Here is a 26,600-nt window from a genome sequence, read left to right on the forward strand (position 1 = left end):
TGGTGTCTGATTTATAAGGAATGATTAAAACAAAACTATTGTTATTGTTAAGAGCAGTGGACCAAAATCAAGAAAAGACGAAATTGTGATCAGCAACAGGCACTGATCATACACGGATCTACAATCATACCCTGAAAACTAATCTTCTGAAAGAAATAGTGGATGCTGTTTTAGAATACATATATTGGTTGGACAACAATAATTGGTTGGACAAAAAACCAGGTAAATGTGCATTAGGGAAAAATACTGCATTGGCAAATAATGGACAAGAGAAGCTAATTTATCTTTAAATCTGTAATAAACTAGTTTTAATATTCTTTAACAGGATTTTTTAATATATTGAATATGATTTTTAGTTTATAAAGGCCTTAATATTTAATTTCTTTCTTAAGTTTTTATTTCTTAACTCTTATATACAAATCTACACCACAATCTTCTTACCTACTACTCAATTTTATCTAAAGCATCATCTGCAATAAACACTATACTTGCATGTTTTTAATAAGGTATGCCCCAAAGCGGTGACCTAAAACATGGTAGCTGACCCAGTATCGGTCTGTGCAGCCCCACTGTTTCCGAAATACTTTCATTTAAATGCTTGGCTTGGAAGTTACACAATGATGTGCAGAATTATGGAATGCTTACAGTAGTCTATTGGTCCCAAACACGTAAACAACCCTGTCAACACACTTCCTACAAACTGTATTCTGTGAAGTCTTCTAATACCTCCTGTTACTCTGACTTCCAAGATGTGAATGGAAAAATAAAGGACTATGAGGCCATAAGTCACATAATGGAAAACTGGCAGATTTAAGAATAAAATCCAACATACATGAGCCTGAAGAAGTGGACAACAGATCCACGCCCCTGGGAAGCTCAGAACTGGAATTTTCTCTAGTGGCTTCAAGAATGGCAGTCTTTGAAATTCAGATATTATCAGTCTTAGAGTGTTACCAGCATGGGAGATGATGTCAAAACCTGTTCCCAGAATTTGAGTAAAAGATCTAATAATTCAAAAGACTAAACAAGAAACACCAAACATCAAAAAATTAAACAGACTTTCAAGTTCAATGTCTGCCTTGAATGTAATCTTCATTTAGAGAATGTTTCCCTCTCTGAAGGATGTGAGATATGGGAAATAATTGGTGAGAGTTTTCAAGTAAAGAAAATAGAATCACAACTTTGTCTTATCTCTGCCTGTGTTCTAATACAGACACTCAGAAATTTATGGGAAGCATAGCAACTAATCTATGTGTCTGAGAGAGGCAGCAGAGTAAGGAGACAGGATAATTATTTCTTGAACATCGAAGAAGCCTGAAGTGAAACACTTACTGTGAAGTGGCTAATAATTTGAAAACTGAGGTTAGAATTAGAAAGGAATATTAATCCTCTCATTTCAAGCTCTGAGACTTCTCTTTCTTTCTGCCTGACTAAGAGTTTCTGCCTATGGCAAACACATCATAAGAAAAATCTGTTTATCTCATGAATAAAACAGTCCATCTTGCTATTCATTTTTAGGAGCCTGGAGGCTTTTAGCATTTCTGTGCATAAAGACGAAGAGCTCACCAGCTAACCTGAAATTCCTTGGAGACTTTCTGCATACTTCAGCAGCATTTTTCATGCACAAAATATGTAAAAACAAAATCTTTTAACAGGACAGAGAAAAAAGGACAGGCAAATATTGCCAAGTAAACAGGATAGGTTGCAGCTGGCATGAGTTGGGACACTTATAGTTTAAAGAATCTGGCCTCAATCCACTTATTTGGGTGCCACATAATTTTATGACATTTACAATCACTGAACCATGAAAGAGGAAAAGGTTAACATCTCTATTTTTACTGAGGATGACCCAAGACTCAAAGGGACCAAGGAGCAGATGATCAAAGGCTGTCCTCCAAGCTGAAACAAATTCTTGGTGTTCACAACCAGAAATAATTCTTCAGTGAATTTTGTGGAGATTACTTCTCATAAAATATAAATATGTACTGATTTTCTTCCACAGAACTTTCTGAGTTTTTTCTTTTATGTGGAAAGAAGACTCATTCTGCCATGAAAAGCCTACTCTCATTATAATCTAAATGAGAATACTAAAGTTTTGCTAGCTAATTTTTGAACTTTTAAAATGTGTGCTCTGAACAGCAGGCTCTTGGTAGGACTTACAGGCTGAAAGAACTGAACAGAAGAAGAAAAAAGCTAAACTGCACAACATACAATTACCTTGACATTACACTCTCCACACGTATTATACCACTGGCACTATCTCTTTATCAGTCCACGCTAATTACCTTAAGTGACTTCAAGGAACAGGCAACTTTCAAGTGATGAATTCATAGCGTCTTGTTTATTTGGCCCTTGTCTTGGGGTCTGCAAGCAATCAGTGCCAATAATAGCTGGCAACAGCAATAGTAGTAGTAATGGTAAAACCTTCAGTATTGTATTTAGATTCTAAGATGGGTTTTCAACATTTCTAATGGCTTACTAGGTGTATCCTACCAGGACTGCTTACCCACTAGTACTCCTGGACCTGGGCACCTTGTGTGCACCCTCTAGGGCCTGGTAACCCTTTAATTAACTGTCACCTTCCATCCAGGGTGCTGAAGACAAATAATGACATTCTACAGGTGCCTTTTTCTTTCCATTATTGATGAAAACAGCCCAAACAATTAATTTACATTAAGTGCCAGTCAAGACAAAAGTAAGGAAAATCAACAAAGACCCTGTCACTTTCCTAAACAGTTCCAAGCAGAAACTTGCATATTTAAGGTCAAACTTTTATGAATATTTTTACACTGTAAGGTAATGAAGTTCAAGAAAATTGTCAGCGTGAAAATTTTTCTTCTGAGTAAATTGGGGTCAGTGTATCACCCACAAATAACACAAGGCAGTGGCAGCATAAACTAGTAAAATACTGTTACCAATATTCAACAAACTGTATCTATAAAGCACCGGAAAGTTTTGTGAGATTTTTCTTTTGTGACGGATTCAAGTTCTTATGGAAAACAAAAGGTGAATACGAGTCTGGTAGTAAAGAAATTTTTTAGACATTATGTTCCAGCATTTCATTAAATAAGGTCTGCTCCTTCAGCAAAAGTGACAACTATGTTAATATTATAGCAGTCCAAGCAATTTACCTTGACACTAGCAATACTTAACAATATTCCGTCTAAGTAAGTAGAAAATACACACTCAGTATTTAAATTCAAATTCTATTAAGGAGTCTAAATGTGAAAGATCAAACACAGTAGCAAGACGAAAAAATATAGCTATAACTCTAATTTTTTACTCTCCTTGAGATTCTTAGTGTCAAAAACTGCATGAATTTCACAGTCTTTCAAGCTCTGATTGCATTTCCTTTGAAATCATATCTCCATGGGATCTCAAGGTTAAATAATTTTCATTGGCCTCAATTCAAGCTGTTCAATTTTTTAGAGGTTCTTGGGTTAATCACAAGCAAGTAATTATACAAATAAAACACCAGCCTCTAAATTCCCACAGTTGAAAGGGAAGTAAATACAAGTAAATCATATGTTACTTTCTTTCTCTCTCTGAGACAAAGAGAAGTTCAATAAGTTCAAACTCAAAAGGCTCCTGAGTGGTTGCAGCAAAGAAAAAAATTTTTTTTACTTCTATATGGAAAATATTTCTGATGTCAATTGCTGACTTACCGAGTGTCTTTATTCCTGTTACTGTCTGCAAAGATAAGCTGTTGTAGGACACAAGCTTGAACTGCAGCCAGTACTCCACATGGGCCACCCTGAGGGAAATAATGGGACACTCCATGAACAAAACAATTTGCGCTGTTTGATTCTGGTGAAAAATTTTGCAAGCTATGTGCTTCCATTCAGGCTTAGGCCATTCTTTCATCTCTCTCTTTCCATCCATGACTTTGTAGTGCTCTCTGCTGCTCTATTTTTTTGCAAGCCAATGAAAATCAGTGTTACTAAATGGTATTGTGTTTCCCACCTACTTTTCCTGAAAATGCCTAGCCATCTATAACATCAAAGGAAAGGTTTTTTTAAATCTCTTCTAAGATTATGCAAACAAATGAAAGATCTAGACTACAACAGCAATCACAAAAGAAAAACAAAAAAATCACTATGAGGGTGGTGAAGCACTGGAACAAATTGCCCAGAGAAGCTGTGGATGCCCCATCCCTGGAGGTGTTCAAGGCCAGGCTGGATGGGGCTTTGAGCGACCTGGTCTAGTGGGAGGTGTCCCTGCCCATGGCAGGGGCGTTGGAACTCGATGTTCTTTAAGGTCCCTTCCAACCCAAACCATTCTATGATTCTGTGATGATGTAAACCAACATCCCATATAGGCTGACTTATCAGCGTTAGCTTTGTCCACCCAGGTAAAGTTAGAAAAACAATGAGGATAAGAAAGAATGGATTACCCAGCAGGTTTTCTGGAGAGTCTCTGTTCTGATTTTAACCCACACCAAAGATACACTGCTGTCACTCTCCATAGCATGAGATTAATCCAGGATCACACCGCTATCATATACTACAGTTGCACCCCTGATTTCCTCTGTAGATCACGACCAGGCTGTGATCAATCAGTTTAGGATCTGTCAAACTCCTCTCAAAACCTTGGAGGAGAATGAAAAGTGCAGCCAGCATTGCTATTGTCAAATAGAAATGTGACCAAAGTGATCAGTTCAATTCTCAGGTTGTCCTAAGTACAGCATCAAGCCAAAGGGAATGGGACCTTGCACAGTACGCAATCTAGAAAATAAAGGTTTTGTAATCAAGAAATACCTTAGATATTGGTACCTTCCATTTTCTCATTTATGTTACACACACACATGATCTCTCTATAATTACTTACATAACTAATGAGTGAATTGTCTGAAATACATGAAGGAAAAAAGTAAGGTTTATTTCAATCCACCAGGGAAAGCCTCCCAGTCAAAAAAAAAAAATAGGAACCATTCTAAATATCTTCTTATAGCACCACAGAAACTTAACATAGGAGAGAATTAAACAATTGTTTCAGCTGAAATGAATTTTGGAAGTGAGGAGGAACATATTATCTCTCTCAAATAAACACATCTAAGTAGAACAGTCTGGTGTTCCTGTTGAGGAATTTACAGTAGGGAATTTAATGGCCAGTGATTCCTTTCTCTAACAACAGGCTGTGGAAACACCAAAGAAACAACACATTTTCTGTGGACCAGTGAACAATGCCATGGTTCCTTTTGGAGTTTAAACTAACATTTAATACCTTTTTTCTGCTAGGTTTTATTTAAACATAAGCAGCTTTCTTCTGAGATTATCACGCTAATGAAATATTTAACTAGACAAGGTAAATTAATTAAACATCTTAATGACATGTTTATTAGCCACTGTCCTTGCCCCAAAGCCTCTCTTCCTCTCATTTCTGTATAGTACGCAATGGTCTACTTCTCTCAGGCCAGATAAAGATTTTCTGCATCAGTGCAGAAGCCTGATAGTTGTTTTGTAAGGAGGAGTCTACTCCTTCCCTAGGCTTTACTGAAATCACGGAATCACGGAATCACAGAATCACAGAGTTTCAGAGTTGGAAGGGACCTCTACAGATCATCTAGTCCAAATCCCCTGCTAAAGCAGGATTGCCCAGAGCACATTACTCAGGACTGCATCCAGCCGGGTCTTGAAAGTCTCCAGAGAAGGGGACTCCACCACCTCCCTGGGCAGCCTGTGCCAGTGCTCTGTCACCTGAACCGTAAAGAAGTTTTTCCATGTATTTGAATGGAACTTCCTGTGTTCTAACTTGTGCCCATTGCCCCTCGTCCTGTCACTGGGAACCATTGAAAAGAGCCTGGCTCCATCCTCCTTCAACCCACCCTTGAGATACTTGTACACCATAATAAGGTCTCCCCTCAGCCTTCTCTTCTCCAGGCTAAAGAGTCCCAGCTCTCTCAGCCTTTCCTCATAAGGGAGATGCTCCAATCCCTCAATCATCTTAGTTGCCCTACGCTGGACTAACTCCAGCAGTTCCCTGTCCCTCTTGAACTGGGGAGCCCAAAACTGGACACAGTATTCCAGTTGTGGCCTCACCAGTGCAGAGTAGAGGGGGAGAATGACCTCCTTCGACCTACTGGCCACACTCTTCCCTATGCAGCCCAGGATTCCATTGGCCTTTTTGGCAACAAGGGCACATTGCTGGCTCATGGATAATTTACTGTCTACCAGGACCCCCAGATCCTTCTCCTCAGAACTACTTCCAAGCAGACCCACCCCTAACCTATACTGGTGCTTTGCATTCTTCCTGCCCAGGTGCAGGACCTTGCACTTGCAAGTCCTCAGATCCTTGTTTTAAGAGAAGGGACCTGGTGCATGGATATTGCAGAAGCGTATGTACAGAGTCACAGGGCAGAGACAAAAGCACTAAGCTGCAGCTGAAGAGGATACATTTTTATGATGGACCTGTTTGGTTTTGGAGGCAGCTACACATCCTGTGCCCTGCGTGTGGTCCCTGGTCTGAGAAACCATGCTGACCCACTGCATCTGGCACACAGAGCAGAAGGACAGCCTGAAGCACTGCAGTCTCAGTCGGTAAGTCAGGTGCCCAGGGAAGGTTGACAAGAGAGACACTGGATGAGTGAGTCTCCCACTGAACACCCTAGAGCAGAGAGATCTTTGTAAGCACCAAAAATGTCTATGGATTGGGTCCAGGCTAACCCCAGTCATGGCATGGTGGTTTTACCAGCTTTGGTCACCACAGGGACCTGTCTGGGACTTTAGAAAGGGCCGCTTGGTAGATGACGCCTAGCAAGTGGTGAAAACCTTGTTTTAGGGAGGAGCTGGCATCTTGTGGCTGCAGTCCAGAATTACAGAAACGTGGTTGCAAAAGCAGCGGTACCACCAGCAATCCCAGTGATGCTGCAGAGGCATTTGTTCCCTTTTATTTCAGGAATGAGCCTCAGCATGTGACCCCCATATCTTTAAGGGGCAAAAATCTTGTGAATTCCCAGGCACTGCAGGCAATTCTTGCTATGTCCCCCCATGTGGAGACTCCACTCCCCTTCACACACACACACATACACACTTTCTGTAGCTACTTTTAAGTTTTCCTCAGAAATATTCCATCCATCTCAAGTCTCCCAACAAGACTTGACAAGGTGACATCATCCAGTGGTAACCAGAGAAGTTAAAGAAAGAGTCTTCTAAAGACTTTTTTTTTTACTGCTAAAACACACAGCCTTTGTAAACTCAGTGTAAAAAGCAAAGATCACTTTTTTTTAAGGAAGTAATTTACAGTACCTTTTTTTGCACAATGCCATATTTTAACTGAGGTATGTTCTGAAATGTAAAACTCTGTATTTTCCATTCTTCACTGAAGCAACAAAGACTGGAGCCAAACAAAAGATTCTTTAATTCCTATTAAAAAAAAAAAAGAGAGAGAAAGAAAGAAAAAGGTTCTCATTTCAAAAACAAATCCAAAACATAGGTATGTTTTCGTGCAGTAATTTGTAGAAAAGAAAGGAGGAGTGTGGAAGGGTAATGACTAATTCATACAGCCACCCTTTTCTGTTTTATACATACTGTAAATAGCAACAGTCCAATGAAACCGAACAATTTTTTCCTTTTCCTGCAATATTCCTTCAACTCATAATGCTGTTGCTCAGCATAGGAAACTGTTCATGCGGATCGTCTGGGGCAGAGTTTCCCATGAAAGCATGACAGAATATTGCCTTAAATTTAACAGCTAGAAGAGCAACGCCTACTAACGGTTACATGAGGGAGAAAAGGACCCCGCTGGGCATGTATGGAGAAAAGGCAGACTGTTTTGCCTGTCAAAGCTGCTGGTATGAGATAAATGTTACTCAAATGCTTGACTGATGGCATATCACCATATGCCAAATTCAGATTTTGGCCCTGAACAACTGCAGACCAATACCATTCAGGAATAGCTAAACTGAAGGAATTGCATTCATGCTAAAGCTGAGTAAATAAGAACAGACTGCTCAGTGTCTGTATAGTTACTCGGACCTCTTTGATCTGGAAATTAAATTGGAAGATACCCTCATTATCTTTTCTCTGTTTTTTTTTTTCTCTGTCTGAATGGGGAGGAAAATATTAAAAGTATTTAATGGTTCTATGTCTGCTCAAAATAAGGAAGATACTCAAGGGAGAAACAGTGACAAGGGAATAATAAACTTGTTCTGAACCACTGTCAAATGTAAAGGACTGGAGAACATGAGTAACTGACTAGACGCATCAAGAAAATAATACAAGCTTCATTAATTAAAGCTATTATCTGTTCTTCAAGTGCATTCTGGCATGCTCTGCTGGTATTTTTCTGAATTTTGGACAGGCATCCCTACATTAATTTCTCACCTTAATACCAAATAAGGAATATGCTCAGGAATGAATACAGCATATGTTAAATCCCACGCAAACATGCAACAGAGAAATCCATTGCAGCTTTGGCTAACTTAACTGAAATAACATTCTCACACGTCTATTTGAATATACCATCATAGTCTTACTTTTGCAAGAGAAATATCAATTGCCTTTGATACTACTTGAAGCATACACAGTGTTGAAAGATCCGGGTTCTTACTAACTTCTCCAGTTGTTTCTTCATCCTCAACATCAACTGAAAGAAAAAAAGCCCCATATAATGCATTGGATGAAACAAATTGATTCCCCCAGCAGGCTTAGTGCCAGGGGGCCATCAATACAACAATTAACTTTTTCTTGTCACCCTTCTTTATAAAAAAGAAAATATAGTTTCAGCCAGCAAGGACAGATAGAAAATACATCAGCCACCCTTTTTTTGATTACTTCTTAATGACTCCTTTACACAGTCTTACCCAAGAAGTTAATAGCAAGTGCAATTACTTTGAACCGACTAAGAGGTACAAAAGAAGGGACTCGTACATATTTGGAAACAGCTGCTCTGATGAATACAATGGCGAAAGCCAAACTGAAGCGTGGCATAACTTACCTAATTCTAGGACATCTTTCATCTGGTCTTCTTTAGAGCAAGTGGATGTTGGAGATTTCCTACATTAAAATTAATCAAAAAAAATGAAATTACCAAATGTTCATTTTTAATGAGAAAAGTTGTTTGAATAAACAAGAAGAAATATGCAGTATGCCCAAAGATTTAATTTTGTGTGTGTGAGTATATATACATATATATATGGAGGGGAGTGGGGAGAGAGAGAGATAATAAAAGATGTAGATAGATAAACATATTCAATGGCTTTCACCTTTAGCTTTTAAAATGTTCTATACAAAGGAACTCAGCCTCAGTAATACTTTTATATAAAGAAATAAATGGTGATACAGCAAAAACTTTTTCATTTTTACAGGAGTTCATCAGGAAAAGCAGCCAGCACAGAGCAATACACTGCAATTGATTTAGGATTTCAATCCTGTTTCAACACCGGTTTGATTTCATCTGTGTGATTTCAGTATACAACAGGTCCTGCAAGCTCATACACAGGGGCAGATTTTATACTGACCTGAATTTTAAGTGTTGATATTCACGTATATGTGACTGCCTCTCTGTTCAAAGGGACGGGACATAAAATACAATTTACATCCCTGATGGGGATCAAGATGAGGCTCAAGTTAGTCATTAAATCTTGAAATATTGAAACTTGAAATATCTAAATAATATAAGTGGGAATAGGCGTTAGACTGGCTTCCTATACCAGGGTAATTTTTTAATCCACTAACAAGTAGCAATTGTTCAACTGCCCTTGTGATTTAATTGTATATTACATAAATAACAGGTTAAAAATTCATATAAACAACTACTAAAAGGACTAAACATTTAAACTTGGCTGTGAAGTCAGAGCTTAAGTAGAATGCTAGATTTCTGGAGGTGAGATGAGTTTATTCTTCCTGTTGAATTCGTATCAAAATGAATTCAGAACCAAGGAAAAGTTTCAAATAACCACTGTAAAAAGCTAGTCTTTTTTTTTTGCTTTTTTTCAAAAGAGCAATACTGCATCATTGGCCTTCACTTTGGAAAAAAGGTATTGCACTGACAGTCCTTTCAAAAATAGTATGGAATAATTTCCTCAGCAACATTCTTTGTATGTACGTTATTATTATAGCAACAACTGCTGTCATATCACATACTTTCCATTAACTTAATTTCCTTTCTTAGTGTGTGAAAGATGAATAAAAACAGAACACAGACATATCACGCTGAGGACTTTTCCAGTTTGAAAGCATTTTGGAACCTTTTTCGCTGATAGTCTTTGATACTATAAGAAAAGAAACACTTATTTTTTTCTCTCTAAAGTTAAAAGATTTATGCAATGAAATGTGGATGTCCAAAATTCAGAAAAAATAGAATGGAAATGAATCACCCATGTTACTACGGACGTGAGGGAAAAATAAATAGGATGTCCAGCAGGTCAATATAAACACGAGGACTGAGAGCAAATTTGTGTAGTGGCATAAGTAGTATTGAGCTTTCAGTGAATATAACAATACTTTTAATGTGATATACAGTTGAATATTGTTGACTGTTAAATAGTTTAAAATACAATCAATTCTCCTCTTGCATTTTGCTAATACTGAATTTCAGCTGAGATTTCTTTCTGCTGGCTACTTGCTAGTATTTTCACCTCTCCTGGTCAGGGAAAGGGGCTCAACGACACTAAACTTGCCAATAAAATGTTTTTCAGCCAAGTATTCATGTCACTTAACTGCACTTAGACATAACCACAGTCCACACTTTTGTTTTGTCTGAGATTGCCCACTATTGTCTATTGTTTCCTAGAGAATAATGTGTTTCTTCCTAGGCCAACCCATTTTGATCTAGTTTTGCAAAAACAGAGCTCTTAACACTTAAGAATGCAGCACGACAGGTTACAGCATCCTACGTGGCCTCAGTTGCTGCTTCAGAAGGGCTTGGGTCTCCTATAGGTACTGTACCATATCTCCTAGCTATGTTAGATGTCTTGGATATCACACAGTCTCATAAACATAGCCTATGCCTATGTTTAGGTACGTAGATCACTCCCTACATCAAATTAGGACCCTCGATTCATTGCTGTCCCAAACACTTCTCCTCGGTAGCGTTTTATCTGATAAGATCTATAAATGAAAATAAAGTCAACTATGGTACAATTCATATATAGCTCACCTGGCACCAGTTTTTGTAACATTATTGCTTTCTGGAAAGTCGAAAAGATTTTGGTTCTACACCCATTCCAGGAAGAACCAAGCCCGGGATGCAAAGTGCTTTGCGTTCTCAAGGCACAAGGAAATTCCCATCAAGCTGAGGAAAAGTGCTGACATCAAAGATTGATGTAGGGTGTTTCTGGTTAAGTGGGGTATTTTTGCAGGTGTAGGTTCCCTCCTTAATGGGAACTTGTGTTTCTCAAAACACTGTCAGGACAGTTATTGCAACTTCCATTTCAGCAGATGGCTACTGTTCCAGGAAAATTTATTGTATGTGTAAAACCATACAGTTAGAATACTTAGGAAGGGGGAAGTCATCCGTCATGGCAGAAAAATGGGACAGGAAAAAAATATGTTTCATTATAAACATACTATACAGTACTTTCTCTAAATATTTGAACATTCCTATCTGATCTTCATACATTGCAGAAAACTGAATTTACGCAAAATAGCTGAACTCGCAGAGAAAGCACTCCTCAGCACAATAATGCATGTACATTCCACTATTTCCTATTTATACTACCATACGCAAGAGGTCAAATAAACAAAGGGCCTTAAAAAATAAACACTGATCACCAGTGGCTTTAAGGTGACTGTGTTGGTAAAACTTATTTTCACTGCCTGATTACAACAGCTTTTCTACTGGACAGAGATCTTTTCTGCATAATAATTTAGTGTCAAAAGGATGCCTAGAAGTCCCAATGCAATCCGACAGTCTTCTGCTGTTATGCCACATGCAGATATATACGACATTCTTAGGACAGTAAGATCTGGAGAGTAGGTAAGAAAATAATTAGACTTTGTTACTATTTGCAAAAGGGTAAACAAGGTCATTACATGCGATGCCACTTGCCATTACTTTGGGGCAACATTATAAAAACAGAATTACTAAAAGCTATTGTAAAGCTGCAAAGGAAATTATCCTAAACAAAACCAGGCAATACACTTCTATGGGAAAAAGACCATGTCAAGAAAATTTAATATAAATACTTCCCTGCTTGCAAGTCTGGTAACAGAGCTCATACACTTAATTTCTCCAGACTTCCTTTTTAGTTAAGACCTGAATCTGATTTGATTGGCACATTAGTGGTATGAAAAATTAATTAATGAACAGATGGCTCATTGACAGATATAAAAAAGGTAAACTAAAAACTTGTCATTGGTCATTTCTAACAATCTCACACAAGAATCTGTGTTTGCCCTGCTGAAATTTATTTACTGTAGTGACAATTCAGGAGAAAAATACACCTCTGCTGGGAAGGTTTGTATCTGAAAAAAAATATGATGATAATTACGGGCTGAGGTACAAGACGGTTTGAACGGCATTATGAGTTGGGCTCACCTGAACAGAATGCTTCCTCATAGGCAACGAACAAATATTTAAATCCAGCTATAAAACCAGGCCTACCATAATAGAAGTGTAGCTCCTTTATTCATACTGTACTCCATCAAAGATTTTTCAGTGCAGCACCCCCAGACTGGATTTTTCAAGGAGCACAGTACCACTGGTGTGAACTGACCATTACATTCAGCAACTCAAAGCAATCGCCAGCAAAATAAACAAGTATGAGTAAAATAAAACGGGGAGCTAAATTTCCATTAAATAACAATTCTTACAAGACACCGGCTAAGAGACATTCCGTAAAGCATTGAGAAGGGTTCCTAGATTTCAACACACAATCAGTTCACATCACTGGAGGTGAACACAACCCTCCGTTCTCTGTCTGGTTTTGGCCTTCAGCTTTTAGGCCATTTACTTTTAAGGATGTGGAATTTTCATGGCCTTACATTTCCTGTCAGAAACCTCAGTTTTTTAACAGTCCAAACCACTGTAACCTGACAGATTTAAGCAAAACAAATTATCTTCCTGAAAGCTAATATAAAATGTTAAATTGGAAGAAGACAAGAGCTTACATTGAGGAGTGGGGTAGTTCTCTTATCTCTTTTATAATAAAAAAAGGTAAATACAGGTAAGCTTACCTATTGGTAAGCACACTTACTGCAGAGAGAGATTTTACCTCCTGGTGAATTAATCTTAGGGAGAATAACACATAGGGGGACAAAAATTCCTTGTCTTACCTGCAAACACCTCATTGTTTTTAAGGGGGAGGTAATTTCTTATGCTGCTCCCTACCGTGCCCCCCCCCCCAATGCTCATATGCAGACACAGTGAAAGGAAACGGTGTGAAGCTCTACCAGCAAAATGGGATGTATACTGTCTGTTCTTGCCTTACATTTGAGAAAACCTGGAGTCCCTCTATGTTTGCATGAACAAGGCAGATTTTCAATTGACTGAATGCATTTTAGGCAACGAGCTGGACATTTCCAGTTCTACGTCCTTTCCAAAAATAAAGAAATGATACAGAAGCCATTTGCCATTTCCAGTAATTGCAAAGTACTTCTTCCTATGGAGTGCTGGAAAAATACTAAAAGGGCAAATGGCAGCACACACAGATGTTATGTCGAAGCCTCTGATGCCATAAATCCATTGGCACAAAACAAAAGTCACAACAGTTACTTTTATTTTAGGTTCTTTTTTTCCGGTCCAAGCATTATGTTATAAAAGGTGTTACGCAACTCCAGATACTTGAAGGTTTTCACTACTGAGCGATTTGGCAACTACAATCTCTCTCTCTCTCTCTTTTTGAATATGGACTATTTGTATATGGACTATTAAATACATATTCCCCAGAGATGTCTCCGCTTTGTTTTACAGCTGCCATTCTTCTGATTGCCAACTGCGAGAATCAAATAAAGACTTATTCCCCAGCTGGCAGCTAAGCACACTCCAGGAGGGTTTGGTTAGTCTCTCAGGGAAGGTGGCGACCGGACTATTCTTGCTGTGCTTCCTGCCTACAAAGCCACACCGAAGCATTAACGAAAGCTTGAGATGATGCCATGTGCTTCTTTGTGTGGCTTAAGGACAATGCCTGAATCACAAACAGACAAAGATGGAGGGAAACGTGAAAAGGTAATTTACTATTAGGCTGTTCCAACTCTGCATTCCTTTCCATTCTTTTATCTGAAATGTTGCACTCTGACTAAACTCCCGTTTCCTAGAAATGCCACCATTGCCCAATACATCCTCTTCCTCTCACAGTGGGAAAAATTTAATGAATTCCTCAGACGTTGCTCATATACACTGCATGTCATTAAGTACTGAAATCAGTTGAGGTTTTCTGACTGATTTTGAACAGGCTCTATTTTATAACAATACGGCTGTCTGAGCTCAGACCTCATTTCACACAATAGGCTATCAAGGTGATTAGTACTTTAAGGAACTGCTCAACATCTCACAGGATCAAAACTTTATTACTCACAAAATGACAGATATTATTTTAGACAAAGCAATCTCATCTGACACGCCAATTTTGTATATAACAGCGAAGTATTAGTGCCCACTGGGCAAACAGTACAGACTTTAAAACGTTCACTATTCCTAGAAAACCTATTTTTACATCAAAATGCATAGTAGAAGAGACCAGAGCCAATCATAACTGTTGGGTAAATAATGTACCTTACATAACTTTGCTGAACTATTTTTCCTTTGAGTTAGAAATTTAACTTTATTTAAACAATACAATTAAAACTGGAATGTTGATTAGTATTCTTTATGAAATCTAACATTCATATGTCAACCTTCATTAGGCACTGTATTTCCCTATATGTCCCCTGTGACAGCCCATATTCAAAAGAGGGCAGCTGCTTCAGCTGTTTTAGTTCTGTCATGAGTTCAGAATCAGAGAATAGCTGGGGTTGGAAGGGACCTCTGGAGCTCACCTAGTCCAACCCTCTGCTCGGAGCAGGTCCAGCTACAGCAAGTTGCTCAAGGCCATGTCCAGTCACATTTTAAGTATCTCCAAGGACAGAGACACCACAGACTCCCTAAGCAACCTGTTCAAGAATTTCCACCCTCAGAGGAAGTTCCTCGGTCACTTGTGTCAGGAAGATGACCTCTAGAAGTCCTCTGGTCCAACCCCCATCTCAAGGGAGGCTTGATCCCACCTCATCAGTGCAGTCCAGAAACCTCCTGGATTGCTTGTTCTCCATTTTGTTGCTTATACTGACGGATGGAGTGTCAAATCCTGCTCTGGACTTGCTCAGCAATTCATCCTGGCTTGTATAAGCATAGTGTGGTGAGCAGGACTAGGGAGGTGATCGTCCCCCTGTACTCGGCACTGATAAGGCCCCACATCAGACATTGTGTTCAGTTTTGGGCCCCTCATACAAAAGACACTGAGGTTCTGGAGCGAGTCCAGAGAAGGGCAGTGAAGCTGGTGAGGGGTCTGGAGCACAAATCTTCTGAGGATCAGCTGAGAGAACTGGGATTGTTCAGCCTGAAGAAAAGGAGGCTGAGGGGAGACCTTATCGCTCTCTGCAACTACCTGAAAGGAGGGTGTAACAAGATGGGGGTCAGTCTCTTCTCCCAAGTATCAAGCGGTAGGACAAGAGGAAATGGCCTCAAGTTGCACCAGGGGAGGTTTAGGATAGATATTAGGTAAAATTTCTACACTGAAAGGGTTATCAAACATTGGAACAGGCTGTCCAGGGAAGTGGTGGATTCGGCATCCCTGGAGGTATTTAAAAGATGGGTAGACGTGGTGCTGACGGATATGGTTTAGTGGTGGTTTTGGCATTGTTAAGTTGATGGTTGGACTCAATGATCTTAAAGGTCCCTTCCAACCTAGACGATTCTATGATTCTATCATGGCCAACATTCTCTGCCAATGTTCTAATGTAAATACGCACAGCTTGTGCCCAGGGATGATGCAGGATAAAAATACGAGAGGATCTTGGCAGTTTTAGGCATTCAGTCATGTATAACTGACAGATATAGGCTTGGTCCTCACATAGAAAATAAGCTGGTTTATTCCCTTTAATAACAGAAAGCACGAATATTAATCCTTTAAGGACCATAACAGTTTTGAAATATTATTTTGAAAGTCTCAGATATCTAAAAGAAGGGAAAAGGGAAAAGGCAGGACTTTTCAGTAACAGAATGGATTCACCTGTACTGGTCTTCATTCAGGATGAAGAAAGCCATAGGAGGTTCAGAAAGCAAAGTCAAATCACTTGTCAGTCTTACATAGAAATGCAGGGAGTTGAAGGGAGGTACCTTTTCTATCAATAAATAGGAACACATATTGCCTTAACACAGAAGATTAGACTGACTTCATAATTATACTATAAAGGCCATTTTGGAGGAAAACACACTAAAACACCAAGGGGACATTTTGCATTCTATGTGCTTTCAAATGAAAGTAAGAAGTTATATGCCTGTGACAAACTCCAATGACACATGTACTACTGTGATTTTTAAATGCTGAGAATCATGCCATGAACTGCAAGTGAGGGTTCTTACCCTGTATTAGCGAGAGTCACAGTGCGACAAAATTAGAGCAGTCTTTAAATAAATGAAAGAAATATAAAACAATAAAACCTAACAGAAAAACAACCGCAAAATTACAGAGCAGGGAAGATAAAAATACAAGCAAACGATACAAGATTTAGACAAAATATGCCTAAATAAGCATTAAAAATATTTCTAAGTATTTCATCAGAGGCAAATATGTAGCAAGGAATAGAAAGAGCAGTCAAAAATCAACTTCAGCTATGGACAACAGGGCAGAAAAAAGCAACTTCAAAGTGAATATAAGGGCAAAAATCCTACAACTAAGGACTGTTAGACACTGGAATATATTCTCAGGGGAGAGGTGTCACTTGAGTCATTTAAGACTGGATGAGACAAAACGCTGGAAAAAGTATTACAGCAAATACATATATATAGTAATGAATAAACCGCCATAGAAACAAATGACCTTATAAGGTCTTTTCCATCTGTAATTTCTAAGATTCTATGAAATATGAGTAATGTTCCACTAAGGAACTTGGTATCTACAGCAATTCACTAACTCTGCCCTGTTTGTGTTAGAATGCAGAGCACTGCTAGAAAAAGGCTTATTACCAAATAATGAGTGATATTTTGGGAACCACTAAAGAGTGCAGAGCTAAGGGGAACTCAGTTGAGAGACTACTGCAGGAAGAGAAATTCTGGCTCTGGACTCACTGGTTTTTGCTTCCCTGGTGGTGGAGATGAAATGCATCAGAGATACATCAGGTTTTGGTTGGAAAAGGCATCTGAAGCCAAGCTACACGCTCATAAACCAGTCCCTACAGTCTGAAATATCCATCTGTACTGGCAGACTTCTGAAAGGAAACCACTAGCTCACATCCAGTTTGTAGCCAAGACCAATGGCAAGGCAAAGGAGGGTATGGCAGATGCAATTAAAAGAACCGGATAAGTAGGATAATTGTTTGCAATGCAAGGATAAGTGGAGAACCAATTATCTTCCTTGCTACTGAAACTGTATTATAGATCTCTGCCTTTGGACAATGGGATCCACTGCTGTATCCTTTTGCTCACGAACAGCAGGAGGAAATTTTTGTTCTGTTGTAATAATATTCCCATTTCTTTTTGCCAGACAGCCATTCCCTTTGAGTTTCTATGAAATTGGCAAGATGTCCTTAACTTCAGGTCCTGATTGCTAAGTCCTTTTATTCCCTTGTGTTGTTGCTTCCCGTTTTACACCCTTTTCTTCTTTCGTTGCTCTTATTCTAGTTTCTATGCTATTTTTCTTGGAATTGGTGGAGGTAGGGTGGTTGGCTTTATACATGAAAACTAGAAGTTCAACCATCTCAATATGTTGTTCTTCTTAACTATCAGAAGTGAAACTGAGGTCTACAGATAATACCTGCCCATCTAACGCAGCATAAGGTCGTTCCACTATACTGCAGAACTGCCCAGTCAGAAAAGAGCTGGTCAGCTCAGAATTACTCATTTAGAAACTATTCAGCTGAGAAATGGAGGGTTTCCACATCACTACCACACCTTACATTGACAGAATTAAGAGGTGCAGAAAATTAGGAGAGCACTTCAACTTCAGAGGCTATGTAAGCAACAACTGTAGTATGTCTCTTTAGCTGAGACAAAAGAACTGTTTCTCAACTGCTGTGAAGTGGCTTTGCTTGCCTTTGCCCAATTTTGTTTGCTTAAGCCATGAAACATAGGGAAATCTTGACCTTCTAACACCATTTAGGCTTCCCGAAAAATTCATTATTCACCATGGGTTTTCTGCAAAAGCAATCTAAAGACTTTAATCCAAGGTCAGGCAACAACCTCAACAGCTATTTATTTTTTTACAGTTCCTAAAGATCATGAATTCCATTCCACTTTTCACTCTTTATTCTGTGTGCTTAGTTTAATGATAAATGCTTTCTTCTTGTAGGGGCCTCAGCATTAAGGAGAATCACAGAATCGCAGAGTGGTTGACATTGGAAGGGACTTCTGGTGGTCATATGGTCCAACCCCCCTGCTCAAGGGAGAGTTGATCCCACCCCAAGATATTAAAGGTGTCAGAGAAACTTTCCTCACTGCCATCCAAGGCTCTTCCAAGTTAAAAGACTCAGGAAAGTATTTAATAGTTTGCTACCTTTGATCCGAATGCGTTCCTTCAACATCATCTCTCTCAAATTCCTGTGGTATTTGCAGTATTTTAACAAAATCATAACTACAGATATGCCAACTTTTAGTTGGAATCTTGGATCATTCACTTGAATTGTGTATTTTTAAATATAAAATTTTTGATTGCCTTGAAAATCTCAAAACAAAAAAATTTAGAAAGTAGTGAGTCATCCACATTTTGCTTGTGCCTTGTACACAACTAGCCCTACTGAGAGGAACAAGGTCTCAACAAAAATGAGAACAGTGAGAAATACCTGTTTGAGAATGAACCATAAACAACAGCATCAAACTTGCTTGAAAGGATAGATGGGGTTTCAAATTCTCCACTGACATGGCACGACAACATAAATGTCATTTTTAATTTGTTAAATAAAATTGCTATGAAGGAGGATGGAGGAATTACTGACATAATTCTGTATACACATGTGAGTGTAGTGTGGTACGAATATACAAATACCAGATTATGTATTTGTCTCCATATATTCTTGAAGAAACATTTTTAATTTCCTTAAAATGGAACGTTCAACAGTAAAATAATAGGAGTGCTGTATACATTGTATTAGTTTAGACAACAAGAAAACTCACCAACAATCTACCTTTACATGATAAAGTCACATAGGAAAGTATCACAAACTGATTCACTGATAATTACTTCTGCTGCGTGATTTCTCTGTCAAACCAAACCTTTACCTTTCTTAATTTAGTTCATATATTCATGACTGTACTATTACATACTTTAGGCAGAAAATAAGAAATTTATTATCACAGTATCACAGTATGCTAAGGATTGGAAGGGACCTCAAAAGATCATCTAGTCCAATCCCCCTGTCAGAGCAGGAACACCTAGATGAGGTTGCACAGGAAGGCGTCCAGGCGAGTTTTGAATGTCTCCAGAGAAGGAGACTCCACAACCTCCCTGGGCAGCCTGTTCCAGTGCTCTGTCACCCTCACTGAGAAGAAGTTTCTTCTCAAATTTAAGTGGAACCTCTTGTGTTCCAGCTTGAATCCATTACCCCTTGTCCTATCATTGGTCGCTACTGAGAAGAGCCTGGCTCCATCCTCATGACATTCCCCCTTTATATATTTATAAACGCTAATAAGATCACCCCTCAGTCTCCTCTTCTCCAAACTAAAGAGACCCAGCTCCCTCAGTCTTTCCTCATAAGGGAGATGCTCCACTCCCTTAATCATCTTAGTTGCCCTACGCTGGACTCTCTCCAGCAGCTCTCTGTCCTTCTTGAACTGAGGGGCCCAGAACTGGACACAATATTCCAGATGCGGTCTCACCAGGGCAGAGTAGAGGGGAAGGAGGACCTCTCTCGATCTGCTAACCACCCCCCTTCTAATACAGCCCAGGATGCCATTGGCCTTCTTGGCCACAAGGGCACAGTGCTGGCTCATGGTCATCCTGCTGTCCACCAGGACCCCCAGGTCCCTTTCCTCTACACTGCTCTCTAACAGGTAGCTCCCCATCCTATACTGGAACCTGGGGTCGTTTCTGCCCAGATGTAGGACCCTACACTAGGGTCCTATGGCCACTGGAACATTATATCTAAACTGTTAAAAGCTAAAGCCAAGGAATATGAAAAGTCAGACATCCAACTCCTGAGCAAAGTAAGTTTAAAACTCACTCAGACTGAAATACTGTCCTTATAATAACTTCCTGTACCTACAGCTTCCAGGAACCAGCACAGTTGCCATCACCAACACCACAACATATATGGTACAATAAACAAAGATGAATCAAGAAATTAAATTAGCTGCTGTTTGTTTACAGCTGAAGATACATGAAGATTTGCTGCCACCTATATATTGCTTTTTTTTCTGCATGAATTAAAAATAAAGGAATTCTGTAAAAAAAAAAGTATGTAGATTGCATTCACAATTACATCTGAGTAGGTATGCAAACTGTGCAGCATACTACACTGTCTTTGTGGAATAACTCCTAGTGACATGAAACAGAATACAATCATGACATAGAGCCCAACAGAACAAAAATTTCTGTTCCCCCTGTAATACAAGGAAGAAAATAATCATTTTGTTCTAATTCTTTGCGATCATTATTCTCCCTTTTCTGGGGAAGAATTCAGACATCATATTGCCAGGTACTATACAGATAAATGAAGATGCAGGTGAATAAATTGTTCTTCACCTCTATCTTTCCTTTTAAAGGAATGTGGTGCAGTCGTTATGTAAAGACAATATGTCTGCAAGGGGATCAACATTAACTCCGGAGGATACTGAAAAAATAATAAGCGGTTTTCTATTAAAACTCAGCATTTTATTACAGTTACGAGCAGTTAGGTAATAACTGCAGTTAAGCACTGGCCTTTTAAACCATCACTAGAGTTACCTGAATTTGAAAGCTGATGCTCTCAGCAGTAGCACATCAACAAACAAGCAAAGACTACATCCGTTTCACTAGTCTCCATTTGATTGATTCACTAACTTGATTTCATTTTCCTAAAAACAAACAAGGAATTGCAGCAATAGCAATGCAAATAAATGAATTTGTGGGTTTTTTTTTCCTATCTGTGGTGGGTGTGGTGGTCTGTCATTTTGGAAAATTTAATGCTGACTCTTGAATTACACAGCCCTCTTTGCAGGTGAGCATTTAATTTGGGTCATCGCACAAATCCAAACGTCTTCTCACTGTTAGGATAGCAAAATGGTATCTATTTGAACAAAAAGAGAACCTCCAAGTCTTAATTAAGGCAATCTTTTATGTGAAATATTGTATTCAGACGTCTAACTTCATGTTGATATTATAAGAATGAAATATAAAGTCACAAATCTGGCCTCTTGACACAGCTACCCACATACACACACTTCATGGAGTAGCTAAGAATTAGATAGTTGATGAAAAAAAAGCACGAACATTTCTTTCATTAAAATGTGTAAGTCAAAATACGGTGGATCTGTATTTCCCAAGGATATTTTTATAGCTAGGTATTTCTGCCCACTCAGCTTGTAAGCATGTATTCGATAACATTCAGCTTGTCTTTTGAAGCATGCCAGTGGTTTTGCTTCATTTTTTTCTCATATGTAGACAATAGATGCCTGCAGCCTGTACGTAACAAAAGCATTTTTTTGCATATGAGGAAAGGGATTGAAAATGTACAGCAAATGGAAGGAAAAATACGATTTGTATGTCTTTAGTTTTCTGTAGGAAACAAAGCCAGACTTGCAGATGCCTGTGAATGAACTAGCTGTGGTCGATCCTATATAGATTTTCAACTACTCATCTAAATACTTAGATTATGACTGGCATCAGGTAGCAGTAACAGAGAATGGAGGAGAATCCAGACAAATATTTGCTCCTATATTGTCATTTTTCATCCCTCAAAATGCTGAAGGACTCTGGCCAAATCCTGAAAGGCTCTCATATGCTGCAGCATTTGGCCAAAGAAATAAAATATTGCAAGAGCCAGGCCTTATATTGTAATGGTCGATGTTTATTTGGAGTCTTACTTCCACTCTCTGTTACTTCCACTTAACTTCAGGAGCATCAACAGCGCTGCTGATTTCAGTGAGGGTTTTCAGGAGCCCAGAGCTCAGCATGAATTCAAATGCTTTGCTGGCCTTAAATCATCTGGCAGAAATGTCCCTGTTTTGCTTTGGAAACAGGTTACACAGACTCTGCTTAGGAAACAGCTCCCTCTTCTGTTCTTGCTGAAACCAAACCAGTCTTCTGAAAGAAGGAAACTATTTCAAAGCAGTTACTACAGCAATAGAGCACAGCACCGCGTACACGGCACAAAACAGTGCACTGGGGTTGTCCCCTTTCCACCCAGCTTCTCCTTTTCTGTCCATTCCACAATCACTGCATAAGGTTGGGAAGTGTCAGCACGTCCAGCTACAGCTGAGTGAAGTTAGTACAAGAGATTTCTTGGTCAGACACAGTCTTCCCAAAGAATTTCATACAGTCCGATATGCCTTTGATACTCATAGATAATGTATTATATATTCATTGATTATCAAATACCAGGAATACACTTACTCTTCTCAGCTTTGTCGGGGAGCTGTCAAAAGCCCCCTGAAGCTGTATTCTCTACCTCAATGTATGCTAAGCGTGAAGTAATAAACCATCCTGAAACTGGAAAGGATGAAGTAATGGGTTAACATGCTACCTTATATGCTCTGTCATGATATATGAAACAAGCACTGTATGGAGTCTGACGCCGTTGCTTCTGCTTCCACAGTGACTTAAGAGCTAGCTCTCTGCATTCCCACCCGGCCACACAAGACAATAAATCCTTCTGGAAGCAGAGTATCAAAGGTGGATCTGCAAGCACCAGCTCCAGTTCAGCAACAGTTGGACTTGTACTGCGCGGGTTCAGCTGTTACCTGACATAGCTCAGCTTTCCAGTACAGCACATAATGGAGAACTGGCCTCTTGTGGATTTTAAGACATGACTGGAGTACTTTGGCCTGCTGCTCAGTAATCTTTTACAAATGAGGTTAGCCAACACAGGTAAATAACTGCGTAATGCTAGTTGCTTTTTGGTTCCAGATAGGCAGCAAGTGTCACTCCTGGCCCATTTGCAGCTCCAATAACTCCCCAGTAAACTCCCACAGCCCCTAACAAATGTGGAGGGACCTAATACCATTCCGTCCTTGTGATCTCAACAGGCCGTCAACACACTGTGTCTCGTTTATAAGAAATTAAATAGGAAAAAAAAATAGTAATAATAATTCAAAAAATCTGTGGTTGCAGTTTTAGCATATTAATGAGTTTTTTCAGCACTTAAAAAAAAAAGCAACAAAACTGGCTGCGGTTAAATTTAGCACAACAGAAATACTGCTTTATGGCCCACAGAAGGGGATATTGGCATGTGCCTTAGTTTATGGAGTAGAAGGTGATACAAAGTCGAAAATATTTCGACCAATCATAACACACTCTCACCTCTAGCATTGGGAGTGCACCACAAGACCAACACTCAGGGTGCCTGAGCCCTGTGCATGGCTTTACTACTGACATGCTGTGTGACCTGTAGCATCCATTTTTCTCTCTACCCACTTCAGTTTTCCCATCTGTAGTACGCCCAGAATGATACCCACCCCCTGCTTGAAGTTGTTTGAGAGCCGCTGATGAGAAATGCTAGATAATGAGGCAGCAGTTTTTATTATGCAGATTTTATATCTGCATGGACAGGGCACAGTTGCCCTGCACTGCTCAAATCTCAAGTATCTTCAGTGGTTGAGAATTCCAGACTGGTTAAACTCTGATGGAAGACTCAACCTGAAGCATTTAAAAACCCACAAAACCCAGCCCAAGTCACAGCCCCACTACAAAGCCAGCTTTTAGATGTGGCAGTCTGGCTCATACTGCTTTAGCAACCCCCAATTAAACAAAATCCCATGACTTTCACTCTTCTCGAATTCTGCACAGAAAAAAAACAACAAACCTTAAAAAAAACCCCAATTAACAGTATAAGACAGAGAAAAGGCAAAAATATGTATTTGGAGTTCACAGAAGGAGGCTGTTTTAAACCTTATATCAGTATGAAGTGATGTAACACAATGAGAAAAAATCTGGGCTAACTTTGAGTAAAATACTTTGAGACACAGCAGCCATGTGCCTGCAGCATCATGGTGTGGGGGGATGCTAATTGGGCTTAGTCTAAATACTGCAATGACATGGGCTATCGTACCTCAAAGACACACCGCAGAGTCTCTACACAGTACAGCACTGTGCCAGTACCTAAACCAGCCTGTCTGGGTATGGCTTGGATATCTAGACGCAGCACTGCGCTAAACTGTGTGGACATATCTACGCACTTGGCTGGTATTCCTTCATTTTATCCTCTGAGGTTTTCTGGATTTAGCACTGCAATATTTAGAGGTAACAGATGACCTCCACAAGTGGGAGTCCCCTGTACTGCTTAGATGTCTAAGTGGTCTAAGTCTGAATTAGTAACTAGCTCCCTTTTGAAGCAGCAAAGAGAAAACAGAACCTCTAGGATCTCTCCACTGACCAAGAACAGAGTCTTGAGCGGTTTGGCATGCCAAAAGTTAGGAAGTTAAATCTTAAAACTTCACTGCCTTTCAGTATCTTCACCTCTTCCAGCTACTTCCCTTCAATGAAATCAGAGGGTGTATCTCAGTCACTCCTAGTCCTGCATCAGATTTCATTGATTTTTAATATAATATTCTTACAAAAATTCTTACCCGTGGCCTGACGACCGACTCTCATTTTTCTTGAGCAACCTTTCTCTCTTCTCTTTTCCAGCCCCTGAATGTCTGTGAGGGACACTCACTTTAAGGCTTTTTTCATTGCTCTCTGTACCAGAGCTTGGAACTGATTTTTTTTCTTCTGTCTTGCTCCTCTCTCTTTCGGTCAGCAGTTTGGCAAAAGAGTCATCTGTATCTTTGGGGATGTTTCTGAGTTTTTCAGAGGCTGAACTTGTGTGTGAGCTTGACATAGTCTTTGATGCAAACTTCATATCTACTTGTGTTGGAGATTCTTTACTTTCTTGAAAATCGGTACTTGGGACATTCAGGTCATTTTCTTCATGTTCTTCACCCTTGAGCTGTGCTGTGCTACTTATGCTAGTGGATCGTTTTGGCAGCCTCCTTTTTTGCAGATCCTAAAAATAAGCGTCATTAATACTATAGATTAAAATTTCAGCATCTTTAAATAAACATGAAAAGCAAAGGAAAGGTCTGTTACTAATTTCTGGGCTAAGCAATGACTTCATTATTGGGAATCAAGTTAAATAGTAAGTCAGATTTTTTTTTTAATTATAATAAATAAGAACAGACGTGTACTTTTACTTAAAATTTCAACAGTATTAAAGATGCTGTATACCTTTAAAAAACTGCTTTGTTTTACCCAAGATCACCAACAAAATGCCTCCTAAAAGCTTAATTTTGGGGTGGTACCCAACTCAGAGAAAAACAAGACATTTATGACATTTTACAGGAAAGGCTGCCCACTACAGGTATCTAGTCTTTATTTCCAAATCAGAGATATTTAGAAAAATCCAACTAATTCATTGGACTTCCATATTCTCTTCAGTACTGTCTAAACGACATGTTTAAAATATTTCGATTTCTCATTATTACACGCCTAATTTTACACAGGGAAACTTCCTGACTATATAAAAGCAGCATGAAGGAAAAAAAAAGAGGCAAGAATTTTAGAATTGGTTTTGAAAACACCTACTGATGGAATATAGTTTGATTGGACCAATCTAGAAACATATTTCTAACTGGAAGTAATTTTCAATTCTAAACTCCTACTGATTAAACGTGGGGTTTCAGATAAACCTCAGTAAATCAGATACCCATGGCTAAGAAAACTTTGAAGGCTGTAGTTACTGCTAAGGTAAAGAAAGCAATTTTCCTAGGAAAGTGGAAAATCCCATCCGTCAAGAGATAAGAGATATCAGAAATGGAAAATACTTATACAGAAATTCTGTAACCTAAGATCACAGACATGCAGGGCGTAGCTGAATGTAGTGGTTGTATCTGAAACAGACTGAATTTCTAACTTAACCAGAAACACTGCCCTAATTGACCACATATTTCCAGACTGCAGATTCAATGGACTAGTATACAGCAGTAATTTTAATACTATTTGTAAGTTACTTTATTGCAGAATGTTAGATATAAAATCCATGGCTGAGCCAAATATTTTGTAAATGTTGGAAATCACCTCTGGTGAACTTGCAACTGGTCCAGCCATCATTCCTCTGACAATGAGACCAGACCTGAGCCTTGGCTTCTCCTTCACTGTGGATTTCATCTCCTCAGAAATCATTGCTGCTTTTAAATCTTCTTGACTATCTTTTAATTTCTTATCCCCTTCACAGGGTAAGTGGCTGTTGTGTATTGTCCCTGGGTGGCATTTTTCACTTTTGTGCTGATGTTTTCTGGATGGAAGGATTTTATCTAGTGGATTCTCTGCATCATATCTACAAGGAAGAAAAAGGCAAAAC

The 26,600-nt window shown here is 39.1% G+C and overlaps 1 protein-coding gene across 1 annotated transcript in view; it reads right to left on the reverse strand.

The window, feature by feature from the left end:
- The window catches only part of MINDY4 (MINDY lysine 48 deubiquitinase 4), an 82,912-nt gene that overhangs the window by 47,258 nt on the left and 9,054 nt on the right, over window positions 1-26,600 (reverse strand). The window contains exons 4-9 of the mRNA XM_082479458.1: window positions 26,318-26,576; window positions 24,829-25,247; window positions 8,935-8,993; window positions 8,474-8,583; window positions 7,245-7,361; window positions 3,666-3,754 (exon numbers count right to left, since the gene is read on the reverse strand). Coding sequence (XP_082335584.1) covers window positions 3,666-3,754; window positions 7,245-7,361; window positions 8,474-8,583; window positions 8,935-8,993; window positions 24,829-25,247; window positions 26,318-26,576 — 1,053 coding nt within the window. The remainder of the gene's footprint in view (window positions 1-3,665; window positions 3,755-7,244; window positions 7,362-8,473; window positions 8,584-8,934; window positions 8,994-24,828; window positions 25,248-26,317; window positions 26,577-26,600) is intronic.

This window comes from Vanellus vanellus (assembly GCF_965231255.1).
Source record: "Vanellus vanellus genome assembly, chromosome: 2".
Lineage (NCBI taxonomy): Eukaryota > Metazoa > Chordata > Aves > Charadriiformes > Charadriidae > Vanellus > Vanellus vanellus.